The sequence below is a fragment of the Mobula hypostoma genome, chromosome 6 (assembly GCF_963921235.1).
Source record: "Mobula hypostoma chromosome 6, sMobHyp1.1, whole genome shotgun sequence".
Classification (NCBI taxonomy): Eukaryota; Metazoa; Chordata; class Chondrichthyes; order Myliobatiformes; family Myliobatidae; genus Mobula; species Mobula hypostoma.
Window position 1 is genome coordinate 94,176,948 of NC_086102.1, and position 26,029 is coordinate 94,202,976.

The following is a 26,029-nucleotide window of genomic DNA, read 5'->3' on the forward strand; positions in this document are numbered from 1 at the left end:
CCACCTCAACTGGGATCCCGCCACTAAGCACATCTCACCCCCCCCCCCGGCACTTTCTGCTTTCCACAGGGATTGCTTCCTACTTGACTCCCGATTCCATTTGACCCTCCATACTGCTCTCCCTCCTGGCACCTCTCCTTGCAAGCGGAACAAGTGCTTCACCTGCCCCTACATCTCCTCTCTCATGAAATTCAGGGCCACAGGGTCCTTCCAGGTGAGGCAACACTTCACCTGTGAGTCTGTTGGGGTCATTTACTGTGTCTAGTGCTCCCAGTGTGGCCTCCTGTATATTAGTGAGACCTGACATAGATTGGGAGACCGTTCCACCGAGCACCTATGTTCCTTCCACCTGAAAAAGCAGGATCTCCCAGTGGCCATCCATCTTAATTCCACTTCCTATTCCCATTCCGATATGTCTATACATGGCCTCTTCCACTGTCATGATGAGGCCACACTTGTGTTGGAGGAACAACACCTTGTATTCCGTTTGGGTAGCCTCCAACCTGATGGCATAAGCATCAATTTCTCAAACTTCTGGTCATGCCCCCCACCCCACCTCTCCTTCAACATTTCCCATCTTTTTTTTTTCTTCTCACCTTATCTCCTTGTCTGCCCATTGCCTCCCTCTGGTGCTCCCCCCCCCCCCCACACACCTTCTAAATCTACTCGTCAGCTTTTTTCTCTATTCCTGCCAAAATGTCCACTGCACTCTTTTCCTAGATACTGCCTGGCCTGCTGAGTTCCTCGAGCATTTTGCGTGTGTTAAGGTTGGATAGATTTTTGCATAGAAGGGGATTTAAAGGTTATGGGGAAAAGGCAGGTAGGTGGCGATGAGTCTATGGCCAGATCAGCCATGATCTTATTGAATTGTGGAGCAAGCTTGATGGGCCGGATAGCCTACTCCTGCTCCTATTTCTTATGCTCTTATGTTAAACTGCAATAAACATTTATTTTATTATAAATTTTCAACGGAAACATCAATTTACACTAATTTCATGACATAATGCTTTAAAGTGACTTTTGAAAAAAATACAATGCTCTAATATCTCCTTGCCTGCCCATCGCCTCCCTCTGCTGCTCCTCCCCCTTTTCCTTCTTCCATGGCTTTCTGTCTCTTATCAATTTATTTCCAGCTCTTTGCTTCATCCCCTCCCCCTTCAGGTTTCACCTGCTACCTTGTGTGGTTCTCTCCTCTCCCCCCAACACCTCAAATCTACTCAGCGTTTTTTCTGCAATCCTGCTGAAATGCTGCCCGTACTCTTTTCCTAGATGCTGCCTAGACTGCTGAGTTCCTCCAGCATGTTGTGCTTGTTAAACTGCAATAAAAATTTATTTCATTATAAATGTTCAACTGAAACATTAATTTACACTCATTTCACGATATAATGCTTTGAAGTGACTTTTGAAGAAATAATACTTTAATGTAATATCCTTTTGCATTTCTCCATAAAGTTCCACAAATGAAACAGGTGAGCAAGCGATGCAACTTTTTTTTAATTTTCAAGAATAAGCAGATAACATTTTCTTCAATTATACAGAGTTTCCACTCAACATCCGGGCACAAGATGTCCATTCAATGTCCAGTAACAAACATCATGCCATTTCTAAAGAACTTCTACATTCAGCCTCTGCTCAGACTCATTTTGCTTATATCTAAATATGAAAACTTCCATAAGGCATCGAAATTGGTCAGCTTTGGAATAACTTAAATTTTGTTTTCAAAAATATTGGGTACTATTTTAAAACTCTTAGTGCACTTTATTAAATCTTTTGGATAATGGACTGACGACTGCCTAACCAGATTCTGATGAACTGAAATGATTGTAGATAAACAAAAGAACTGCTACAGCAGGTCCTCTTCATGATACAGTAAGGTTCTCTTCCTGTGAACTGATCGTAACCCAAACAGTTCCCAAGTCAGAAATGTGCTGTGAACAGAGTGCCTACACAGCAGAAGATGCCTGCAGCTCGCAAGTCCATTCTGCTGGAACACATGTACAGGCTACATGTTAGTTAGGTGTTTGTAAACTAGGGAGGACCTGTATTCACTTCCTTGGTACATTAGAAGGATTGTATTCAGAAGATTTAAAACATTTTTTACAAGTTTAATTTGAAGGAAGTACCCACATGCTGAAAAGCTAGAGTAGATACTGTGGTGATCCATTAGATGTAGTTGGTTCCATGGTAAACTTCAATTCCAATGTAACCATTCCAGGTGTCCCCATTTCCGGGATGCAATTTGCTTTTAAGATTCTTTTGCATTGGCTGTCAGGTTTGAATAGCTGCACTGGCAAATATAATACAACTTTTGACATAAAGTTACTTTTCAGAGATACATTACAGTTGGGCAGATGCCTCCATCCAAATGTCACTTGAACTGTGAGAGGTGTACATACAGATCAGCTGGGATTTAGATACCGTGCACCTTTAGAAACATCAAGTCTCTTGCACTTACACACAATCATTACTCCAGCTGCTTAGTGAATAATGTTTGAGCATAGTAATGCAAGTTAAGTGAGGAGACAATGGATTGGTCATAAAGGGAAATTTAACCAAAGTTCACAGCCCATTTTGTATGAATTATAGAGTCAGAGTACAAGATCACAGCAAAGGGCCAAACTGTTATTCTGCACAGTCCTATTGACCTGCACCTAGAACAGAGCCCTCCATACCCCTCCAGTCCATGTACTTGCACAAGCTTCTCTTAAAGATTGAAATTGAACCCCCATGCACCACTTCCTCTGGCAGCTCATTCCACACTCCCACCTCCCTGAGTGAAGAAGTTCCCCCTCAAGTTTCCCTTAATAATTTCACACTTCATCCTCAACCCATGACATTTAGTTCTAGTTTCACCCAATCTCAGTGGAAAAAGCCTGCTGCATTAAGCCTATCTGTACCCCTCATAATTTTATGAGATCCTGACTTATTATTCCCTGGGGCATCGGAGAAAGTTCTAACCTATTCAACTTTCCCTATAATTCAGATTCTCCAATTGCAGTAACATCCTTGTGAATTTTCTCTGCACTCTTTGTCTTATTGATATCTTTTCTGTAAGCAGGTGACCAGAAATGCAAACAATACTGCAAATTTGGTCTCACCAACGTCTCCTGCAACTTCAACATGATGTCCCAACTCCACTACTCAGTACTTCTGACTTATAAAGCTCTCTTTACAAACCTATCTATCGGTACCATCACTGTCAATGAATGATGGGCCAGGATTCCCAGATCGCTTTGCATTCCTCAGTGCCCGAACTGTTCACTGGGTAAGGCCTACCCCGGTTGATCCCACTGAAGTACAACACCTTGCACTTATCTGCATTAAATTCCATTTGCAATTTTTCAGCCCATTTCTCCAGCTGGTCCAGATCCCTCTGCAAGCTTTGATAACCTTCCTCACTGTCCACTACGTTCCCAATCTTGGTGTCAGCTACAAATTTGGTGAGCCAGTTTACATCAAGATCATTGATATGCTGGAGATGACAAACAACAACATACCTAGCACCGATCCCAGTGACACACCACTAGTCACAGGCCTCCGGTCAGATAGGTAATCATTGACTTCTCCTGCAAAGCTGATGTCAAATCCAATTTACTACCTCAACATGTATACCAAACAATTGAACCTTCTTGACCAAGTAGGACTTTGTCAAAGTCCATGTAGACAACTTCCACTGCCTTTTGTTTCATCAATTTTCCTGGTAATCTTCTCAAAAAACTCCATAAAAATAGAACAACATGACCTACCATGCACAAAGACATGCTGATTATCCCTAATCAGGCCCCGTCTACTTAAATACTCAGTCTCTTATGTGACAAGAATACACATAGATGGTAGCTGTCCTGTGTGATCAGCAGTTGGTCTGCCACCTGTCTTCGGGAGAGAGAGAGATTATGAAGACAATGGAGCAGCATTTGGAGATGTGTAATGAAGGGACGGGAGAGAGAGCTGTCTGGAGCGGCTCCCCCCTTTGAACCCTGAACTGTTTGAAGTGATGGACAGGCGATACCCCAGCAGGGGGATAAAAAGGGACAGGCTCGCTAAGGCAGCACACACGACACCACGAGGTAACGAGACCCTGGAAGCGGTGCCCCCCTGCAAGTCGGTGGGAGTCGTTTGGAAGGCTGGTGTGGAACCAAGCCATAGGCGCACAGGGTGGAAAGGTACGATCAGCGGGAACCCCGTGTGTGTCCACCCTTGCTTGGGTGCCAGGTTCACTGCAGAGGATCGACCACATCTGGAGGAGGGGTCACAGTCAGTGACCTCAGGTGACATCACAAAGGACTCGCCCGAAAGCTGCTTGTGAGCAATATCGCAGGTCTGTGTGTGGAAGCCGTTTTGAATGATCATTCGTTCTTGTTCTCTCTCTCCTTCCCCCCCACACTGTCCAACGCCATGGCAACGATTACTGCGAACTGAATTAAATTGAACTGGACTTTGTGTCACTTTGAAATTGGTCATTTACCCCTAGACAACGATAGAGCTTGATTGATCCTGTTATCTTAATTCTGTGCACATGTGTGTTTATCATTGCTGAACTGTTGCATTTATTATCCTTTTGATTACTGTGTTGCTTGTTTCTTTAATAAAACTTTCTTAGATCTAGTAATCCAGACTCCAACTGAGTGATCCATTTCTGCTGGTTTGGCAACCCAGTTACGGGGTACGTAACACTTAGAATACCTTCCAATAATTTAGGAATTACTGATTCAAGTCTCACTGGTCTATAAATTCCCGGCTAATTCTTGGAGCTTTTCTTGAACAATTGAACAACATTAGTTGTCCTCCAGTCCTCCAGCACCTCACCTGTAATTAAGGGCATTTTAAATACCTGTGCTAGTGTCCCTGCATTTTCTTCACTGGCTCCCCACAATGTCTGAGGTGACACCTTGTCAGCCCTACATACTTATCCACCCTAATTTGCCTCAAAACAGCAAGTTTGCCTCTTCAGTAATTCATATATGGTCCATGACCTCAGTGCTGTTTTGCCTCAGTTCTATAGACTCTGTGTCCATGTCCCAAGTAAATACAGATGCAAGAAATCCATCTAAGATCTGCCCATCTCTTTTGGCATTACACACAGATTACCACATTGATTAAGTGGACCATTTTTGTCCCTTTGGAAACCTTTTGCTTTTAATTTATCTGTAGAAACCCTTGGGGTTCTGCTTCACCTCGTCTGCCCGAGCAACCTCATGCTTTCCTTTAGCCTTCCTGTTTTCCCTCTTCTGGAATTTATGTTCTAGATAAAGGAGCAGGGTTACCAAATGTCAATATTTGATCATTTGAAATATTTTAGCTATTACTGTACTCCTTTAGAAATAGTTTAATTGAAACTCATCTGTGACCAGGCAAAACAAAAACCATGCTTTACTTAAAAAGTTTATTACAGCGTCTGTGTCACTTAACATGGTAACAAAATATACTTTTGCTTTATACTTGCATCCTTAATGAGACATACAAAATTACTTCAAGCCAGTATCAGGAGATGTAAAACCAACACTGTCTATGAATCCTCAGCTTTAAATTCAGCTGCTGGTAATGCGACCACTAGCCACCACAATGTGTTCAGGAATTGCTGGGAATGAGAATACATGAATGTCTGGCCTCAGTTAGCTAACACACAGAGGACAGAGAAGGGAAAGGGTTCTGTTTGCTGACCACAAGCTTCTGATGTTGGTGAGAGATGTAACCCTTAATGTGTCCCTGTAAAACAGAACAAACATGTTAACGCACAAATAGTACTCTAAGTCATTCACCAGACAGTGAATGAGTTGTAATGATATACAGTGTCAGTTGCATGCAGATGTGTGGCCATTAGACACTACACCATGCTTAGAAGGAGTAGTTTTTAAATAGCATCAGTTGCATGTGTTTACATTCAAAAAGCAGTGATACTTTGTCACTGATAGTTGGCGAGAAATAAGCAGTTTTACAATTCAGAATTGTTTTGCTCACTGCGGTTTCAAACATTCATGTATGGAGATGCCAGAAACTGCCAGGACAGGAAATGAAACAGTTTCATTACTTCAACAAGTTGGGAACTATGAAAAATCTGAAGGTATTGACAATCATTTTGAAAAATCATGAAAACTGAAACTTGGAAGCTGCAATCACTGAAAGCATTGTATGAACCCTCTTCCTAGAGATGCTGCGTGGCCTGCTGTGTTCACCAGCAACTTTGATGTGTGTTGCTTGAAGCATTGTATGAAGACAGTTCATTATCTGCACTAGGTGACTGCACTGATTTTGTTCATTTATTGTCAATCAAAAGAACACAGTAGCATACGTTGGATGAATTCCTCCACTGATAACTATTAGGAACTAATACAGTTTCATAGTACTGTAGTAGTGTTGGTCGTGCTCTAATTGGTTCTGTATTTCATTTAAATAAATAATTTGCTACTCAGTTAAATGATAGTTTGTCTTTTTTTTAACACCTTTTTAACTATTTCCACAAAACTTCTGCTCATTGGGGCAGCTGCTTAATTGGGCCAAAAATGTACTAGTCCCAATGTCTCCCCATTAACCAGGATCCACTGTATTGCCTTTCATAACCTCAGAACCTCCCAAAGTCCATCACACCCAATGAAATACTTATTGAAGTGTGGTGATTACTGTAATGTATGAAATGCACAGCAAGCTTCCTCAAACAGTGATGCATGTGACTTGATAACCTTAAATGCTGTTGGGGAGAATTAATGGTCAGGACCCTGGGCAGTGTTTTCAATTAATTTAAACCAATGGTAATATTTAATCTCTTATGTCCACCTGAGAGGTCAGTGGAGCTTAATTAACACCTTAGACAAAAGACACCCTTGAAATAGTACATCCCTTCAATACTATACTGATCACTCCAGATTTTGAGTCAAAATATCAGGGAATATTACCCAATGAGCCTTAACTAGCATTGACCAATGACATCATTAAGTTATAATATAGATATAAAGTTATAGTTATAATTCTTACCTCAATAACTCTTTACACAAATTACAAACCAGTTACACATTACAAAATCTCATCTACCAACTCCTTCCTGTCTTTAAACATGTGTGTTGAAAATGCCATCATAAACACCGGTAATTGTTAAATTCAAAATCTCAAGCAGCATTTTCATCAGTGTCTGAAGCAGAACTGCAAAGTACTTAAAGTGACACAAAATATACTGCACCTTATTCTTGGAGAGATCATAACATGGATTCACTGAAGTACTACATGGATTCAAGAGTTCAATAACATGGAGAGATTTTTGAACTACGATGTACCTCTGGAACTTGGAAAGTCAGGATGTGGATTTACTGTTAATTTCAAGATATTAATTGGAATTTACAGAGTAAATAGTTGGGCTCTCACAGAAGTTAGAGCCAGGCTCTCAAGAGTGAAATTACAAACCACCAGAGGGCGATAGAAATTGGGAGCTCTATACTGTCAAGCCCAGTTGAAATTAAGTTAATAGTTAATTTTTAATGTGAGATTGTAGGATTTTCTGAACTAATTACAGTGCCTTGAGAAAGTATTCGGCTCCCACAATTATTTTCACATTTTACTGTCTTGTTTTCTAAATTTAAAATATATTGAAGTAGGATTTTTGATGTAATCTACAAAACATTGTGCATTATGTCAAATCAAAAGAAAAATTCCAAAACCTGTCAACAATTCACTAAAAATTAAAAATGAAAATCGTGAGGCTGAAAAGTGTTCATCGCCTTTGTAATTACTACGCTAACTCCCCTCAGGTGCACTATATAGTATTACCTTACCAACTCACCAAATCTGTTGATGCAGAAAATTTGGAGGATCACCCGTTTTCATAAGAATAAATACCCGTCTCTCTGTAAGGTCCAATAGCATGGTAGATTTCAAACAGACTGAACCAATATGTAGACAAAAGAGCATCCGAGACAAGTCAGGGAGACACTAGAGAAGCACAAATTTAGGGAGGATGCAAGACAATCTCAAAGGCACTGAACATAAATAACTAGCAGCTCAGTGCAGCCCATCGGGAAAAAGTAGGAAAAACACAAAACCACAGCCACACTGCCACCTCTGTTGCCAGAGAAGAATGTAAGAGAGGCTACTGTGATTCCAACAGTCACTCTGAGTTAGCTGTAGAAGTCAGTGCCTGTAACTGGAGATGAAAGTCATGGCTCATCAATCTCTACGACGTAAAAGGATATTTATGGAAGAGTGGCAAGGAAGAACCCTGGCTAAAAAAAAGCACATCTTTGTTCGTAAAGAGTTTGCAAAGCATCACTTAGAAGATACAGTAAAGTTGTGGGAGAAGGTCTTGTGGTTGGATAAGAAAAGTGGTACTTTTAGCTTCAACACTAAGTGGTATGTGTGCCGCTAATACTGCACATCAGCCAGGTAACACCATCCCTACTGGTGGGGGTAGCTTCATGCTAAGGGGATGCTTTTCAGCATCAGGGACTGATAATCTTGTCAGGATTGATGTGAAGATGAATGCTGCTAAACACTGAGAGATCCTGGATTTAAACCTGCTAGCCTCTGCCAGAAAGCTTAAACTGAGGAAGTTTGTCTTTCAGCAGGACAACACAAATCACACTCCCAGGCCAACCATGGAGTAGCTTCAAATGAAGAAAATTAGTGTCCTTTGGTGGCAAGACCTCAAGAGTTTTGACCTTAGCGTAATTGAACATTTCTGGCAAGACTTCAAGATTGCTGTCCACTGCTGCTCCCCAAATATCCTGACATAGCTTGAGCAGTTTTGCAAGGAGGATTAAGCAAATTTTGCTCCATCATGTTGTGCAAAGCTAATAAAGAACTTATCCAAAAAAACTACCAGCAGTAATAGCTACGAGAGGTGGTTCTACTAAGTACTAAGCAAAGGGGGATGAATACTTTTGAATTGCTGATGTCTCCGTTTTTGAATTTTTAGTTTTTCATGCTTTACAATTTTCCCTGTTTTTGGGTTCTACTGCGAAAAAGGAGCATGTGATTCACAAATCAAATTTCTCAGTTAAATTGATCAAAATCCCTGGTTGTAGTACTCTTATGTGAACAGAGGGTCAGGGGCTGAATACTCTTAAAAGGCACTGTAAATGAGAAATTGTGTTGACAAATCACAGAGGAAGTGTAAAAGTATGAGGGTAATTGGAAGGGACTTGTCCAGTACATTAATGTGAATGACAGAGTTTTTTGAGCCAGTCTACAGTTAGACTCCCTAGGAAATGGTCAGTATTGGGCAAGTGTAGGGAGTATAAGTGAGAAGGCATTTCAGAAACAAATTACAACTTGTTTTAAGTTCGATATACAGAAAGACAAATACGGGATAAAGCTAGGAATACCGAATTCATTAATTGCTAACCTAGAGCAGCACACAAATGCAGCCTTCAACAAAACATGACAATATCAACCAAGTGTGATTCACCATCTACTGAGACACAGAAACAAGAGCTGGCCACATGGCACTTGGATTCTACATTCAAAGCACCAACATTAAACAGGAACACCTCTCAATATCCAACATTTATCTGTCGGAGCCTCAAGCATACCCAATGACCAAATACAGGTTTCCCCCGCCATCTGAAGGTAGAGCATTCCTATGAAACAGTTCGTAAGCCGAAAGGTCGTAAAGCGAAGAAGCAATTACCGTTTATTTATATGGGAAAATTTCGTGAAGGTTCGCAGACCCAAAAATAACCTAACAAACCGTGCCAAATAACACATAAAACCAAAAATAACAGTAACATATAGTAAAAGCAGGAATGATATGATAAATACACAGCCTATATAAAGTAGAAATACTTTTCCACAATCATTGCCGGCACAGATCTCCATAGCGAAAATCTCACGCAAGAGCCATTGGCAGAAAATCTCACGCAAGCGCTGTTGACAAAAACACGGCGCAAGCGCTCTCCGGTAATCTTTAAACTATGAAGCTGCCAAATCATACCAAATAACATGTAAAAATACACAGCCTATATAAAGTAGAAACAATGTATGTACGAGGTAGTATCACTTACGGGAATCGGGAAGACAGCGAGCACACTGATGATGGTGTGTTAGACTGAGTCGTTGCAGGCTGGGGTGGTGCAGTGGGCCCCCATCCTCCAGGCCGCTGAGCAATACATTGCCGTGAAGAACGCAAGGGTCCAGCGGTAGCCGGGAGGTACACAGCACATCTTCAAGAAAAAAAGCCAAAACAAACATGCTAATTAATTAGGTGCTGCTCGTAATTGTCAGCCCAGATCAGTGCCGATTTCTGATTGCGTCGTCTCTGATCTGGGCCGACAATTACGTGTTGGTGGCACCTAATTAATTAGCATGTTTATTTCTGCTTTTTTCTTAAAGATGTGCTATGTGCGTCCCGGCTACCTTTGCATTCTCCGCAAATCGGTATCTGTCCGTGGGCTGGGGGTTGGGGTGGTGGGATACTGGGGTGTCATCTTGTTGCCTGTTTCCATTAGGGCAGGCAACTCATCTTCTTCTATCTCTGCCCGTCTCGATGTCGAAGGTCGAGGTTTGTCGTCTGCTGTGGCTGATGTGGAAGGCTTGCTTGACTGCTGAGCCTCAACATTTTTCTATCACACAGTCCTTTAATAAGGACTCAAACCATCCTGAAAATATCCCCTAAACTGACGTACCTTTTCAAAATTAAAGTCGTACTTTATCATTACTCATTCGGTTTCAATTGTTATCCTTTTTTCTTCCAATTGCATCAGCTCTTCATCTGTCAGTTCTTGGTGATGGGATGCCAAAACCTCTTCAACATCATGTTCGTCAGCTTCCACAAGCCAAACTCACGTTGTCCTTACTTCGTTCACCACGATCAAAACACTTAATTATGTCTAGTTTTACTGTAAGGGCAACACCCTTACGAGCTCTTTCAGGCTTTTCCGATACCATAGAACTCATCTTGCAAACGGCTGCTCACAGGCACGTGTTAAAGCAAATGCTCGCAGGCACGTGTTAAAGCAAAGCAGTTCCGAATCCGGGGGAGAGCGGCTGCTCAGGGCATGCTGCCTTTTATCGCGCGCTGAATTTTTTTTTGTAACAGTGAAAACACCTTCTGAAAGTGAAAATAGGGTACTAATGTAGGTCTTTCGTAACAGTGAGGTTTCATAAAGCGAACGTTCGAAAAGCGGGGGACACCTGTATAGTCACCCAAATTGTACTCCAATGACTAATAATCCTCTGTAAAAAAGCTTTTCCTTTTTACCATCCATCTTAAATGACTAACCCTGTCTTGAGACTATATCTCTAGTTCTATTTTCCAACTAGAAAAAACAGCTTCATAGAACCTACCAAAGTGGCTCAAAATTGTGTACTTTTAATGAGATCACCATCTAACTCTAGTTAAATATGTTAAATTTACTCAATCATTCTTCACAGTACAATTCCCCCACATTCCAAGAAACAACCTTTGCTATACTCATTTCAAATTATGGCCTTTAAGGTATAGAGACCAAAATTGCAGAAGGCTCCAAATATGGCCTCACTATTCAGCAAGACTCCTTAACCTTTGTATTCCACTTCTTTTACAATAAAGTCAGCAATGCCATGTCTTCTTCACCACCTGCTGTACCAGCATACTTACTTCTCACCTAATAATGAGCAAGTTTTTACTCAATTCCCATCATTTAATGAGCACGTTTTTCTTCTTCATTTGATCTGCCAACTTTTTACTTACTTGCTGGTTTGCAGACTTTGATCCTCCCTTTCGATCAAATTTGTACAAACCCCATTTCCAGAGAAGTTGGGATATTTTCCAAAATGCAATAAAAACAAAAATCTGTGATATGTTAATTCACGTGAACCTTTATTTAACGGACAAAAGTGCAAAGAAAAGATTTTCAATAGTTTTACTGACCAACTTAATTGTATTTTGTAAATATACACAAATTTAGAATTTGATGGCTGCAACACACTCAACAAAAGTTGGGACAGAGTTAAAGTATGATTGAAAAGAGCACAGAATATTCAAGTAACACCGGTTTGGAAGACTCCACATCAAGCAGGCTAATTGGTAGCAGGTGAAGTATCATGACTGGGTATAAAAGTAGCGTCCATTAAAGGCTCAGTCTTTGCAAGCAAGGATGGGTCGTGGCTCACCCCTTTGTGCCAAAATTCGTGAGAGAATTGTTAGTCAGTTCAAAAGGAACATTTCTCAACGCAAGACCAGGACTACTTCAGAAAACCATTGTCATTCAACACAGTCGTTGCTGCATCCAGAAATGCAACTTGAAACTGTATTACGCAAGGAGGAAGCCATACATCAACTCTATGCAGAAACGCTGGCGAGTTCTCTGGGCCCGAGCTCATCTCAAATGGACCGAAAGACTGTGGAACTGTGTGCTGTGGTTAGATGAGTCCACATTTCAGCTAGTTTTCGGAAAAAACGGGCGTCGAGTTCTCTGTGCCAAAGATGAAAACGACCATCCAGATTGTTATCAGCGAAAGGTGCAAAAGCCAGCATCTGTGATGGTATGGGGGTGCATCAGTGCCCACAGCAAGGGTGAGTTGCATGTATGTGAAGGTACCATTGACTCTGTGGTGTATATTAGTATATTAGTATTTTAGAGAGACATATGTTGCCATCAAGGCGACGTCTCTTCCCGGGACATCCATGCTTATTTCAGCAGGACAATGCCAGACCACATTCTGCATGGGCTACACCAGCGTGGCTTAGTAGACACAGAGTGCGTGTGCTTGACTGACCTGCTGCCAGTCCAGATCTATCTCCTATTGAAAATGTATGGCGCATCATGAAGAGGAGAATCAGACAACGGAGACCACGGACTGTTGAGCAACTGAAGTCTTACATCAAGCAAGAATGGACAAAATTTCCAATTGCAAATCTACTACAATTAGTATCCTCAGTTCCAAAACGACTAAAAAGTGTTATTAAAAGGAAAGGTGATGTAACACAATGGTAAACATGCCTCTGTCCCAACTTTTGTTGAGTGTATTGCAGCCATCAAATTCTAAATTTGTGTATGTTTACAAAATACAATTAAGTTGGTCAGTAAAACTATTTAAAATCTTTTCTTTGTACTTTTGTCAGTTAAATAAAAGTTCACGTGAATTAACATATCGCAGATTTTTGTTTTTATTGCAGTTTGGAAAATATCCCAACTTTTCTGGAAACGGGGTTTGTATTTATTTACTTAGAGAGACAGTGCGGACAAGCCCATCTGGCTCAATGAGCCTTGTTATCCAGCAACCAACCTATTTCACCCGAGCCTAATCACAGGACAATTTACAATGACCAATTAGCCTGCTAACCAGTACACCTTTGTAATATGGGAGGAAACCGGAGCACCTGGAAGAAACCCATGAATTCACAAAGAGGATGTACAAACTCCTTACATACAAACACTGAAGTTGAACTCCAGTGCTCTGAGCTATAACAGAGTCGTGCCAACAGCTATGCAACTGTTTACATTACTATTACTTTTGGATACATTACACTTGTATTTCTAATGTTAACTATTAGACCCAACATGCCTCCTTTCTTCTCGCAGTCTCCACTTTATCATCCCAGATCACTGTCTTTCCAAGGTGGAGCCTTCACAGGTTTGTGCACTGGAAAGTGGGTAAATAAAGATAGCTGGTTCTAATCAGAGCAACAGGGTCCAGTGGGAGACTGAGATGATACTGAAGCTACCAGACTATAGGTAAGTTATACTAGTGTGCAATGACTGGATCCTAAACCCTTGATTTGACATGAATTGGGATATCCCATCTACCTTAACAACTAGTAAATACATTAGAAAATATGACCTTTAGGCATCTACAATTACTACAAGAATAATACAACATAGAAGGCTTTTTAGCCCATTATAGTTTTCCCAGCTCTTCGAATAGGTTACACAATCTCTGCTCAGTTAGTTTGTTAAACTTGTCATCTTGTTTCCTTTCACCAGTTCAGAACTGATGTTCAACCTTAAGGATGACCTAATACATACCATGTAGATGAGGTTTGCTAAAATACACTGGACTTCATCGATATCAACGTCCTCCACTTGCATGAATTTAAGAGCAACCAGGAAAGCATCAAGTGGCAGTTGATGTGTTCGAAGTAATAAATACCTGAAAAAAAAACAAGTTAAATTGCAGTTTAATCCCCAAACATAATGTGTGGCCTTAAATAATTACATACTGAATGCTGACAGTGAATACTGCATGATACATTGTGTGTTCAGCACTTACACTTTCTTGAAAAGGTTTCTGTATGTGATTATCTTTAGTTTTTCAAGTATCAGAAAGATTCCACAGCGAATGAAGAAAGCTTCATGTTTTGACAAAGCTTCATTCAGGAGCAGAAGGTTCCCTTCACTAATTAAAAAAAACAAGACAAGTTCAAAACGTGGCCAATGCAGTCCAAAATTGGATATGTTAGTTTTTCTCAATCCATGCACCTGTTCATCCCTGACCCTGTGCCTCCTCATCTCCAACCCCTCCCCCCATCATTCATTCTTTTACACATCCACAACCTTTAACATGACTGATCATACCATTTTCCTTCAGAGTCTTTCCTCCACTAGATGAATGCTTTAGGCTGCACTTGTTTGGTTCTATTCCTATGCATCCAGCTGTATTTCGGAAGATCCTGCAATAGGTTCCTCCTTCCCCACCCTACTCCCATCTCTGTCCAAAGATCCATCTTTAACCTCCATTCCACCAAACACCTCAGCTCTCTTTGATATGATTGAAAAGCTCATTGTGTTCTACATGTACCCTGATATCTTTCTCCAGAACCCTCTGCTGTCTTCAATTTGCCATGCTACCTATCCAACAGCACTGGAGGACCTGAAATTTATTCCAAATATTGGGAATATTAAAACAGCTAACATCAGCACTTGCCACAAGTCCTTTTCCCTACCTGCTAATCTCACAGCTCTTCGCCTGTAGTTCACTAAGATTCAGGACAGAAGGGCATCAAAGTAGGATCTAATTAGGATCTTGGCCAGAGAAGTGCTAGTAAGTTTCAATTAAAGATTTTAATCAAAGTGATCCAGTAGGTTAAGAGGCAATCACCTTGGGACGTGGTTTTGAAAAGGAGAGAGTTGGCACCTGAAGAATGGTGGTCAGTAAAAATGTTGCCTGGTTTTGGGGTCAGGCGGACACCTGTATATTAAGGATCACTGGTGGTGGGATCATTATAGACAATGCTAAGACCATCAGATCAGGAACCATCTACAAAAGGCAATAAACATTTGACATTTCAGACCATAACCCTTCATCAGCACTGGAATAGCAAAGAAACCAGGAACTGAAAGGTTTTGGTCTGAAGCGGCGACTATTTATCACATACCTCCAAGTACCGCAAAACTTCATCCTTAACAATCGATGTTAGGCTAACTGGCCTATAATTTCCTCTCTTCAAGTCAAGTCAATTCAAATTTATTGTCATTTAACTTTATACATGTATACAACATATATAACCATATAATGTATATAGAAACAAGACAATGTTTCTCCGAAGCAGGGTGGTATACATAACACACGATAACTTACAAAGGAAAGGATAAAATCTACAGATGAATCACACATAAATAACAAATGAAAGTGCATTAATATTAAATATTAAAGTCACAGAACAGATTAACTGGTGACACTTCAACTATGATGCGGCAGGGAGTTCAGAAGCCTAATGCCTGGGGGAAGAAACTGTTTCTCATCCGGACTGTTCTTGTTTTTAATGCATTGTAGCCCTCTGCCTGATGGTAGAAAGTCAAAGAGGATGGTGGATGGATAGGTGGGATCCTTAATAAGACTAAGAGCCCTTTGTACGCAGTGCTCCTGATAAATGACCTCTCAGCTGCTCTCACAGTCCTTTGTAGGGACGTCTGGTCCGATGCTCGACTACTCCCATTCCAGATGGAGATGCAACTTGTCAGGATGCTCTCAGCGGTGCTCCTGTAAAATGCAGTTATAAGGTGGTGGGGGGTGTGAGGGGAGAGCCTTGCTTGCCACAATCTCTTTAGGAAGAAGAAGCGCTGCTGTGCCTTCTTGTTCAGGTAGGTGATATTAAAGGACTAGGTGAGGTCACCTGTGATGTGAACTCACATGAATTCGGTGCACTTAATTGTCTGCGGAGGAACCACGTATTCGCAGAGGGGGATGATTCATCTGCGCCTTCCTGAAGTCCACAATGATTTCCCTTGTCTTCTCCATGTTCAGGCTTAGGCTGTTCTTCTCACACCAATCCACCAGTCGCTCCACTTCCTCTCTGCACTCCATCTCATCATCGCCGTTGATGAGGCCACCCACTGTGTGTCACCAACATTCTTGATGACGTGGTGTGAGCTGAATCCTGCGACACTGCCATTTTCCAGGTGGGACAGGACAGAGTGGAGGGCAGAGGCTATTGCATCGTCTGAGGATCAATTTGAGCGATAAGCCAGAGAAAGGCCTTAATGTGCTCCAGGACTAGCTGCTCAAAGCATTTCATAATGTCACTGGAAGATAGCCATTTATGTAGGATTCCATTGCCTTCTTTGTTACTGGAACGATGGTTGCCACCTTGAAAACCAAGGGGACAATGAATTGTTCCAGAGATGTTGAATACATCCATCAACACCACTGTTTGCTGGGCTGCGCAGTACTTAAGAACCTGACCTGGTATATTATTGGGCCCTGCAGCTTTGCATGGGTTGACTCGTGCCAGGGTTTTCCTCACCTCAGCTTAAGCCAGATAGAGCGCCTGTCCCCCTGGAGGGAGGAGCGCCTCCCTCCCCAGCACTTTGTTCTGGACATCAAACTGAGAGTAGGAGGCATTCAGCCTTTCAAGGAGTGAACTATCGTGTTCACTGACACGCAGGGTAGACTTGTAGTCTATAATCCCCCGAATATGTTTCTGATTTTGCAAAAGGGGATGTATATTCTCTGAGAATGCACCTGTTTCGCCTTCCTGATGGAGCGGGAAAGCACGGTTCTTGTTTGCTTGAGAGCTGTCACATTCCCTAATCTAAAGGCAGCATCCCAATCCCTCAGACTGACACGGAACTCTGCAGTAAGCCATGGATTCTGATTTGCCCTCACCCGGATGTGTTTCTCATCCTCAGTACACTTCTCCATGTAGCTGGTCACAGAATCCAGATACTCCTTGATGTTACCATGGCTGCCATAGGGAGCAGCCTGAACACTCTCCAGTTCGTATTATCAAAGCCGTCCTGCAGTGGAGAGATTGCTCCTCAGGCCAGGTTTTCACCACCATTAGAACTGGTCTGTATGCTGGAATTAACATTACAGATGAGTGATCTGTGAGACCAAGGTGGGGTCAAGAGTCTGGTTTACAGTCACCTGGTAGCAAAACCAACACGGTGGTGGAATTTGGGCAGGACTGTATTAGGGTTCACATGGTTAAAATAACTTGCGAGAATGAAGATACCACCAGGGTGTTTGTTTGAAAGTCACTGATGGTGTTGTAGAGTTCAAGCAGTGGGTCACCAGCATCAGCAGAAGGGAGAATATATATATACAGCTACCAACACAACTGTAGTGAACACCCTTGCTTTATAAAATGGTCTGCACTTTAAAAATATGAACTCAATCATCAGTGAACAGTGGGATGCCACTGCTACAGCTTCCATACACCCGTTCTTATTTACGTAAATAGATACCGCCACCACGGGTCTTGCCTGAGATTGCTGGATTCCTGCCTCCCCAAAAGGTGCTGAAACCCTCCAGCAGGATGACTGCGTCTAGTAGAGTCCTGAAGCCAAGTTTCTCTGAGAATGAATGCGCAAATGTTTTTCTTTCGCTGGTTCAGTCTTAGATTGTCCAGCTTATTTTTAAGTGAATGAACGCTTGCCAGTAAGAACAAGCGGAAGGTTGGCCTGAAGGGCTTCGATCTATAGGACATGGCTCCCTTCTTGAATAATGGAGCAACATTTCCAATCGTCCGTAACCATGCCAGACTCTAGTGATCTTTGAAATAGAGAGTGGATATAGGAGATGGCAGATGAATTAAGTGAGCATTCTGCATCAGTCTTCACGGTAAAAGACACTAGCACTGTGCCAAGTCTTGAAGGGCCTGAGGGAAAAGAAGTCAGGGAGCAGTTACTCTATCGGGAGTATTCTATAGGCCCCCTGGTAGCAGCAGAGATACCGAGGAGCAGATTGGGAGGCAGATTTTGGAAAGGTGCAAAAATAACAGGGTTGTTATCATGGGTGACTTTAACTTCCCCAATATTGATTGGCACCTGATTAGTTCCAAGGGTTTGGACGGGGCAGAGTTTGTCAAGTGTGTCCAGGACGGATTCCTGTCGCAGTATGTTGACAGGCTGACTAGGGGGAATGCCATACTAGATCTAGTACTAGGTAATGAACCGGGTCAAGTCACAGATCTCTCAGTGGGTGAGCATCTGGGGGACAGTGACCACCACTCCCTGGCCTTTAACATTGTCATGCGAAAAGGATAGAATCAGATAGGACAGGAAAATTTTTAATTGGGGAAGGGCAAATTATGAGGCTATAAGGCTAGAGCTCGCTGGTGTGAATTGGGATGATGTTTTTGCACGGAAATGTACTATGGACATGTGGTTGATGTTTAGAGATCTTTTGCAGGATGTTAGGGATAAATTTGTCCTGGTGAGGAAGATAAAGAATGGTAGGGTGAAGGAACCATGGGTGACAAGTGAGGTGGAAAATCTAGTCAGGTGGAAGAAGGCAGCATACATGAGGTTTAGGAAGCAAGGATCAGATGGGTCTATTGAGGAATATAGGGTAGCAAGAAAGGAGCTTAAGAAGGGGCTGAGGAGAGCAAAAAGGGAGCATGAGAAGGCCTTGGCGAGTAGGAGAAAGCAAAACCCCAAGGCATTCTTCAATTATGTGAAGAACTAAAGGATGACAGGAGTGAAGGTAGGACCAATTAGAGATAAAGGTGGGAAGATGTGCCTGGAGGCTGTGGAAGTGAGCAAGGTCTTCAATGAATACTTCACTTCGGTATTCACCAATAAGAGGGAACTTGATGATGGTGAGGACAATATGAGTGAGGTTGATGTTCTGGAGTATGTTGATATTAAGGGAGAGGAGGTGTTGGGAGTTATTAAAATACACTAGGACGGATAAGTCCCCGGGGCCTGACGGAATATTCCCAAGGCTGCTCCACGAGACGAGGGAAGAGATTGCTGAGCCTCTGGCTAGGATCCTAATGTCCTCGTTGTCTACAGGAATGGTACCGGAGGATTGGAGGGAGGCAAATGTTGTCCCCTTGTTCAAAAAAGGTAGTAGGGATAGTCCGGGTAATTATAGACCAGTGAGCCTTACGTCTGTGGTGGGAAAGTTGTTGGAAAAGATTCTCAGAGATAGGATCTATGGGCATTTAGAAAATCATAGTCTGATCAGGAACAGTCAGCATGGCTTTATGAAGGGCAGATCGTGTCTAACAAGCCTGACAGAGTTCTTTAAGGAGGTGACCAGGCATATAGATGAGGGTAGTGCAGTGGATGTGATCTATATGGATTTTAGTAAGGCACTTGACAAGGTTCCACACAGTAGGAATATTCAGAAAGTCAGAAGACATGGGATCCAGGGAAGTTTGGCCAGGTAGATTCAGAATTGGTTTGCCTGCAGAAGGCAGAGGGTTGTGGTGGAGGGAGTACATTCGGATTGGAGGGTTGTGACTAGTGGTATCCCACAAGGGTTGGTTCTGGGACCTCTACTTTTCGTGATTCTCATTAACGACCTGGATGTCGGGGTAGAAGAGTGGGTTGGCAAGTTTGCAGATGACACAAAGATTGGTGGTGTTGTAGATAGTGTAGAGGATTGTCGAAGATTGCAGAGAGACATTGATAGGTTGCAGAAGTGGACTGACAAGTAACAGATGGAGTTCAACCCGGAGAAGTGTGAGGTGGTACACTTTAGAAGGACAAACGCCAAGGCAGAGTACAAAGTAAATGGCAGGATACTTGGTAGTGTGGGGTAGCAGAGGGATCTGGGGGTACATGTCCACAGATCCCTGAAAGTTGCCTCACAGGTAGATAAGGTAGTTAAGAAAGCTTATGGGGTGTTAGCTTTCATAAGTTGAGGAACAGAGTTTAAGAGTCTCAAGATAATGATGCAGCTCTATAAAACACTGGTTAGGCCACACTTGGAGTACTGTGTCCAGTTCTGGTCACCTCACTATAGGAATGATGTGGAAGCATTGGAAAGGGTACAGAGGAGATTTACCAGGATGCTGCCTGGTTTAGAGAGTATAGATTATGATCAGAGATTCAGGGAGCTAAGGCAGGGTTCCCCAACCTTTTTTGCACTGCAGACCGGCTTATTATTGACAATATTCTTGCAGACCAGCTAACCCCGGGGGGAGGGGGGGGGGGTACGGTTGCCAACGGACAAGAATAGCAGTCAAATACGTTGTGTTTACCACGAAGCCTTGCGTGGGCACCAGTGCACATGCGTGTACGTGCCGAGCTTTTTCTACAAATTGTTTTTGGCGATTCTGTTTGGGGGGGGCGGGGGGAGTGTTAATCATGACCAGAATTATAGGTGATAAGTGGCTAATACACTCAATTTCATTTCTACAAGGGTTTATCTAACGAATTTAATATTAAACACACAGCGCATATTTTCCTCACATGAATATAGTGATAAGTCAATTATCAGGGGTGGACAGGGGAGCTTGAAGTAAGCGTTGAACGAACTTCCAGTAGAAGTGGTAGAGGCAGGTTCGATATTACCATTTAAAGAAAAATTGGTTAGGTATATGGACAGCAAAGGAATGGAGGGTTATGGCTGAGTGCAGATTGGTGGGACTAGGTGAGAGTAGCGTTCGGCACAGACTAGGAGGGCCGAGATCACCTTTTTCCGTACTGTAATTGTTATATGGTTATATAGGTCACTTATAAGTCAATAGCATCATAACATTTTAAGTAACGTTTGGATATTAAACACACAGCATCTGTTTTCCCCGTATGAACATATAAAATAATTGCAACACACCAATATCGCTGAATCAGTGGGAGCCCTCGGCTTGTTTCCCTGCAACAAGACGGTCCTATCGAGGGTTGATGAGAGACAGTGATACTCGAAGGGGGTTCCTTATGTCCAGTATATTCCGCAATTTAGTTTTTGTTGCATTAATTGCAGAGACATGTAGGAAATGGAAGCAACATTTTCAGTGCTTTCGTGGCTATCTCAGGATATTCAGCCTTGACTTTGATCCAGAATGCCAGCAGAGATGTTATGTCAAACATCTCGAGGAGTTGATCTGCTTCCTGCGTTGACATGGATGACGCGCGGGTAATGACCTCGCGTGCGTTCAAGCTCAACAGTGCGTGTGACAGGGAATGGGGAAAGGTGCAGCTGACTCATATCGCCAAATCATATCGTTTCCTCGCGGCCCGGTACTGGTCCGCGGCCCAAAGGTTGGGGCCGCTGAGCTAGGGCTTTACTCTTTGGAGAGAAGGAGGATGAGAGGAGACATGATAGACATATACAAGATATTAAGAGGAATAGATAGAGTGGATAGCTAGCGCCTCTTCCCCAGGGCACCACTGCTCAATACAAGGAGACATGGCTTTAAGGTAAGGGGTGGGAAGTTCAAGGGGGATATTAGAGGAAGACTTTGTTACTCAGAGAGTGGTTGGTGCGTGGAATACACTGCCTGAGTCAGTGATGGAGGCAGATACACTAGCGAAATACACTAAGAGACCACTAGACAGGTATATGGAGGAATTTAAGGTGGGTGGTTATATGGGAGACAGGGTTTGAGAGTTGGCACAACAATGTGGGTTGAAGGGCCTGTACTGTGCTGTACTATTCTATGTTCTATGTTACTATTACAACAGAGAAGGTGCTCAAAAAGCTGAAAGTTCTAAAGGTACATAAGTCACTGGGGCCAGATGAACTGCATCCCAAGGTTCTGAAAGAGGTAGCAGCAGAGATTGTGGAGGCATTAGTAATGATCTTTCAAGAATCATTGGCATGGTTCTGGAGGACTGGAAAATTGCACATGTCACTCCACTCTTTAAGAAAGGAGGGAGACAGCAGAAAGGAAATTATCGACCCGTTGCATACACAAAATGCTGGAGGAACTCAGCAGGTCAGGCAGCATCTATGGAAAAAAGCATAGACAACATTTCCGGCCGAAATCCTTCTGCAAGAAATCTTAGTCAGATTCTGAGAATGGGCAAAGAAGTGGCAGTTAGAATACAATGTAGGGAACTGTATGATCATGCACTTTGGTAGAAGGAATAAAGGTGTAGGTAATTTTCAAAATAGGGTGCAAAATCAGAAGTACAACGGGATTTGCGAGTCCTTGTGCAAGGTTTCCTAAAGGTTAACTTGCAAGATGAATCGGTAGTAAGGAAGGCAAATGCAATGTTAGCATTCAGTCTATGAAGGCTCTCAGTCATCCAGGTCATTGTCTATCAAGCAGTAGTAAATCAAGGCAATTAGACTTGCTGTGTTGTCTAAAAGATGTTTTGCCAGTTATCCAAGAGGTTCTTAAGTTCTAATGTATGGTGGGTAATTTTCTAGCTTATGAACTCTGTGAGTTGTTTAAAGGTAGAGGAATCATATGAGGGTCATTAAGAGTCATACAGGTTATGAGAGGGTCTTATCTTTGCATGAATGGAGGTATGAACTGTTGTGGAGACGCCAGGGTAGAGATGTTAGGACTGTGCTGCAAATAGTTGATAGGAGGTGTTGTACCCCACCCCCTCTGTTCAGGGATGGGTTTTCCAGTTTGATAAAGATGCCTTCTTTAACCCCTCTTTCAAACCAGCTGTCGTCCCTGTCCAAAATGTGCACATTGTTATCATCAAAGGAGTGTCCCTTGTCCTTTACGTACAGATAGACAGTTGACCCTTAACCTGAGGTGTTAGCCCTCCAATCTTGGGCCATCTGTTTGTGAAGTGGTTGTTTTGTCTCGACGATATACAGATCTGAGCAGTTCTCACTGCATTGGATAGCATATACGATATTGCTCTGTTTGGTGTTTGTTAAAAATCCTTCTGAGTTTCTCTGAAACTCCACTTCCCAAACGGATGGCCCAACATAATGTGGACCTGGAGAGGATGCTTCCTACAGTGGGATCTCTAGGACAAGAGGACACAGCCTCAGGAAAGGGGGACATCCTTTCAGAACAGAGATGAGAAGGAATTTCTTTATGCAGAGGGCAGTAAATCTGTGGAATTTGTTGCCATAGGCCAGTGGTCCCCAACCACCGGGCCGCAAAGCATGTGCTACCGGGCCGCGAGGAAACGACATGATTTGGCGATAAGAAACGATATGAGTCAGCTGCACCTTTCCTCATTCCCTGTCACGCCCACTGTTGAACTTGAACGCACGCGAGATCATTACTCACACGAGGTCATCAGTCAGTCATTAACCTACAACTACTCAATGAGTAAAAAACAAACGTTGCTCGAGTTTCTTTGGAAGAGGTGGTAGGGGACATAAAAGGCCTAACAATGATGATAATGCAGAGACAGCTGAGCCGAGACTGCTAAAAAAAAAGAAAGCTTCCTTCAACAGAAAATACGAGTCGTACATAAAATATGGCTTTATTGCGACCGCTGACTCGCACGCTCCAAGCCCCTTGTGTGTGATATGTGGAGACAAGCTGTCTAATGAGGCAATGAAGCCCTCAAAACTGCTTCGGCACCTTGAGTCCAAGCACCCTGCACTTAAAGACAAACCCGTTGAGTTTTTTGAGTGGAAAAAACGTGAGCAAGCGGGACAGAAGGAAGTACTGAGAGCCACCACCTCCACAAATGCTGCTGCTCTGAGAGCATCGTACTTAGTGGCTAGCTGTATTGCAAAGGCTAAGGAGCCTTTCACTGTTGGTGAAGAATTGATTCTGCCTGCTGCCAAGGACATGTGCCGTGAACTGTTGAGAGAAGCTGCAGCTAACAAGAGGGCACAGGTTTCTCTTTCAGCTACCACAGTTTCAAGGAGAATCAATGACGTAGCGGAGGACATGGAAGCACAGCTGTTGGAACGGCTTAATGAGTCACCATGGTATGCTATCCAGGTCGACGAGTCTATGAATGTCGACAACAAGGCAATACTGCTGGTTTATGTGCGATGTATGTTTCAAGACGATGTGCACGAGGATATGTTGTGTTCACTGCCGCTGCCAACTAACACAACTGGGGCAGGACTATTCAAGTCTTTGAATGACTGCATGTCAGGCAAACTGGACTAGTCATTCTGTGTTGGAATATGCACAGACGGGGCTGCAGCTATGACTGGACCGCTGTCTGGTTTCACTACCTGAGTCAAAAAGTTTGCTCCTGAATGCCAGTCTACACACTGTGTCACACACAGGGAAAAGCTGGCTAGCCGAAAAATGTCACCTGATCTTAACAGCGTATTGAGTGACGTTGTTGAAGCTATCAACCACATCAAAGCAAAAGCCCTTAACTCACATCTGCTTGAGCAGCTTTGCGAGGAACTGGATGCAGAGCGCAAACGCTTCCTCTTACACACTGAAGTCAGGTGGCTATCAAGGGGGAGAGCCCTGGCCAGGGTTTTTGAGTTAAGAGAGCAGCTACAGAGATTTCTTTCAGGAAAAAAGTCACCACTGGCAGCACACCTCAGTGACGAGGAGTGGATAACAAAACTTGCTTGTCTGTGTGACACCTTCAACCTGCTCAATGAACTCAATTTGTCACTTCAGGGGAGAATGACAACTGTCTTTAAGTTGGCAGATAAAGTGTCTGCTTTCAAAGCCAAACTGGAACTGTGGGGACGGCGAGTGGACAGGGGCATATTTGACATGTTCCCAACACTAGCTGGGATTTTGGGAGAGACTGAGGCTGCACTGCCCTTCTCACAGCTGGTGCGTGATCACCTATCTTCGCTGTCAACAGAATTCGAGCGTTACTTCCCCACTGCAAATGACCCAAGATGTGCAAGGGAATGGGTCTGTGACCCATTTATGAATGTCCCCGGTGAATCATCCATGTCAGCGCGGGAAGAAGATCAACTCCTTGAGCTTGCAAATGACACCATATCTCTGAAAAGCGGGGTTTTCTGTAATGAATGTAACGAAAACTAAATTGTGGAATATACTGGACATAAGGAACCCCCTTTGAGTATCGCTGTCTCCCATCACCCCTTGATGGGACCGTCTTGTTGCAGGGAAACAAGCCCAGGGCTTCCACTGATTCAGCGATATTGGTGTGTTGCAATGATTTTATATGTTCATACGAGGAAAATATGCGCTGTGAGTTTAATATCCAAACGTTACTTAAAATGTTATGATGCTATTGACTTATAAGCGACTTATAATTAACTTACCACTATATTCATGCGAGGAAAATACGCGCTGTGTGTTTAATATTAAATTCATTAGATAAACTCTTCTAGAAACGAAATTGAGTATATTAGCCACTCACAAGTGACTTATAGTTGACTTATCACCTATATTCTGGTCGTGATTCACCCCCCACACCCCCAACCCTGTCTGCCGGTCCTCAAGAATATTGTAAATATTAAACCGGTCAGCGGTGCAAAAAAGGTTGGGGACCCCAGCCATAGGCAACTGTGGTGGCCAGGTCATTGGGTGTATTTAAGAACATAAGAAATAGGAGCAGGAGTAGGCCATCTGGCCCGACCGTTCAATAAGATCTTAGCTGATCTGACCATGGACTCATCTCCATGTTTAAGCTGGAGGTTGATTTGTTCTTGATTAGTCAGGCATGAACGGTTATGGGGAGAAGGCAGGAGAATGGGGCTGAGAGGGAAATGGATTAGCCATGATCAAATAACAGAGCAGACTCAATGGGCCGAATGGCCTAATTTTGCTCCTATGTCTTATGCTATTCCAACTGCCCCCATCCTCACCCTATCTGTGGAACTTATTACCACAGACAGCTGTAGAGTCCAAGTCATGGGGTATATTTAAAACGGATGTTGATCGGTTCTTTGATGAGTGAGGCCATCAAATATTACAAGGAGAAGGCAGGAGAACGGGGTTGAGATGGATAATAAATGAGCCATGATGGAATGGCAGAACAGACTTGATGGGCTGGATGACCTAATTCTGCTCCTATGTGTTATGGTCTTAGCAAAGGCATCTAAACTGTCTAAAGTGCGTTGATCAAAA

General features: G+C 42.9%; 1 protein-coding gene across 3 annotated transcripts in view; it reads right to left on the minus strand.

The window, feature by feature from the left end:
• Positions 1–1,482: 1,482 nt before the first annotated feature.
• pcid2 (PCI domain containing 2) overlaps positions 1,483–26,029 on the minus strand; it is a 71,853-nt gene continuing 47,306 nt past the window's right edge. For all 3 annotated transcript variants that reach the window (XM_063051248.1, XM_063051246.1, XM_063051247.1), the window contains 3 exons: positions 14,176–14,301; positions 13,932–14,055; positions 1,483–5,706 (listed from right to left, as the gene is read on the minus strand). In XM_063051248.1, coding sequence (XP_062907318.1) covers positions 5,617–5,706; positions 13,932–14,055; positions 14,176–14,301 — 340 coding nt within the window. In that variant the 3' untranslated portion in view covers positions 1,483–5,616. The remainder of the gene's footprint in view (positions 5,707–13,931; positions 14,056–14,175; positions 14,302–26,029) is intronic.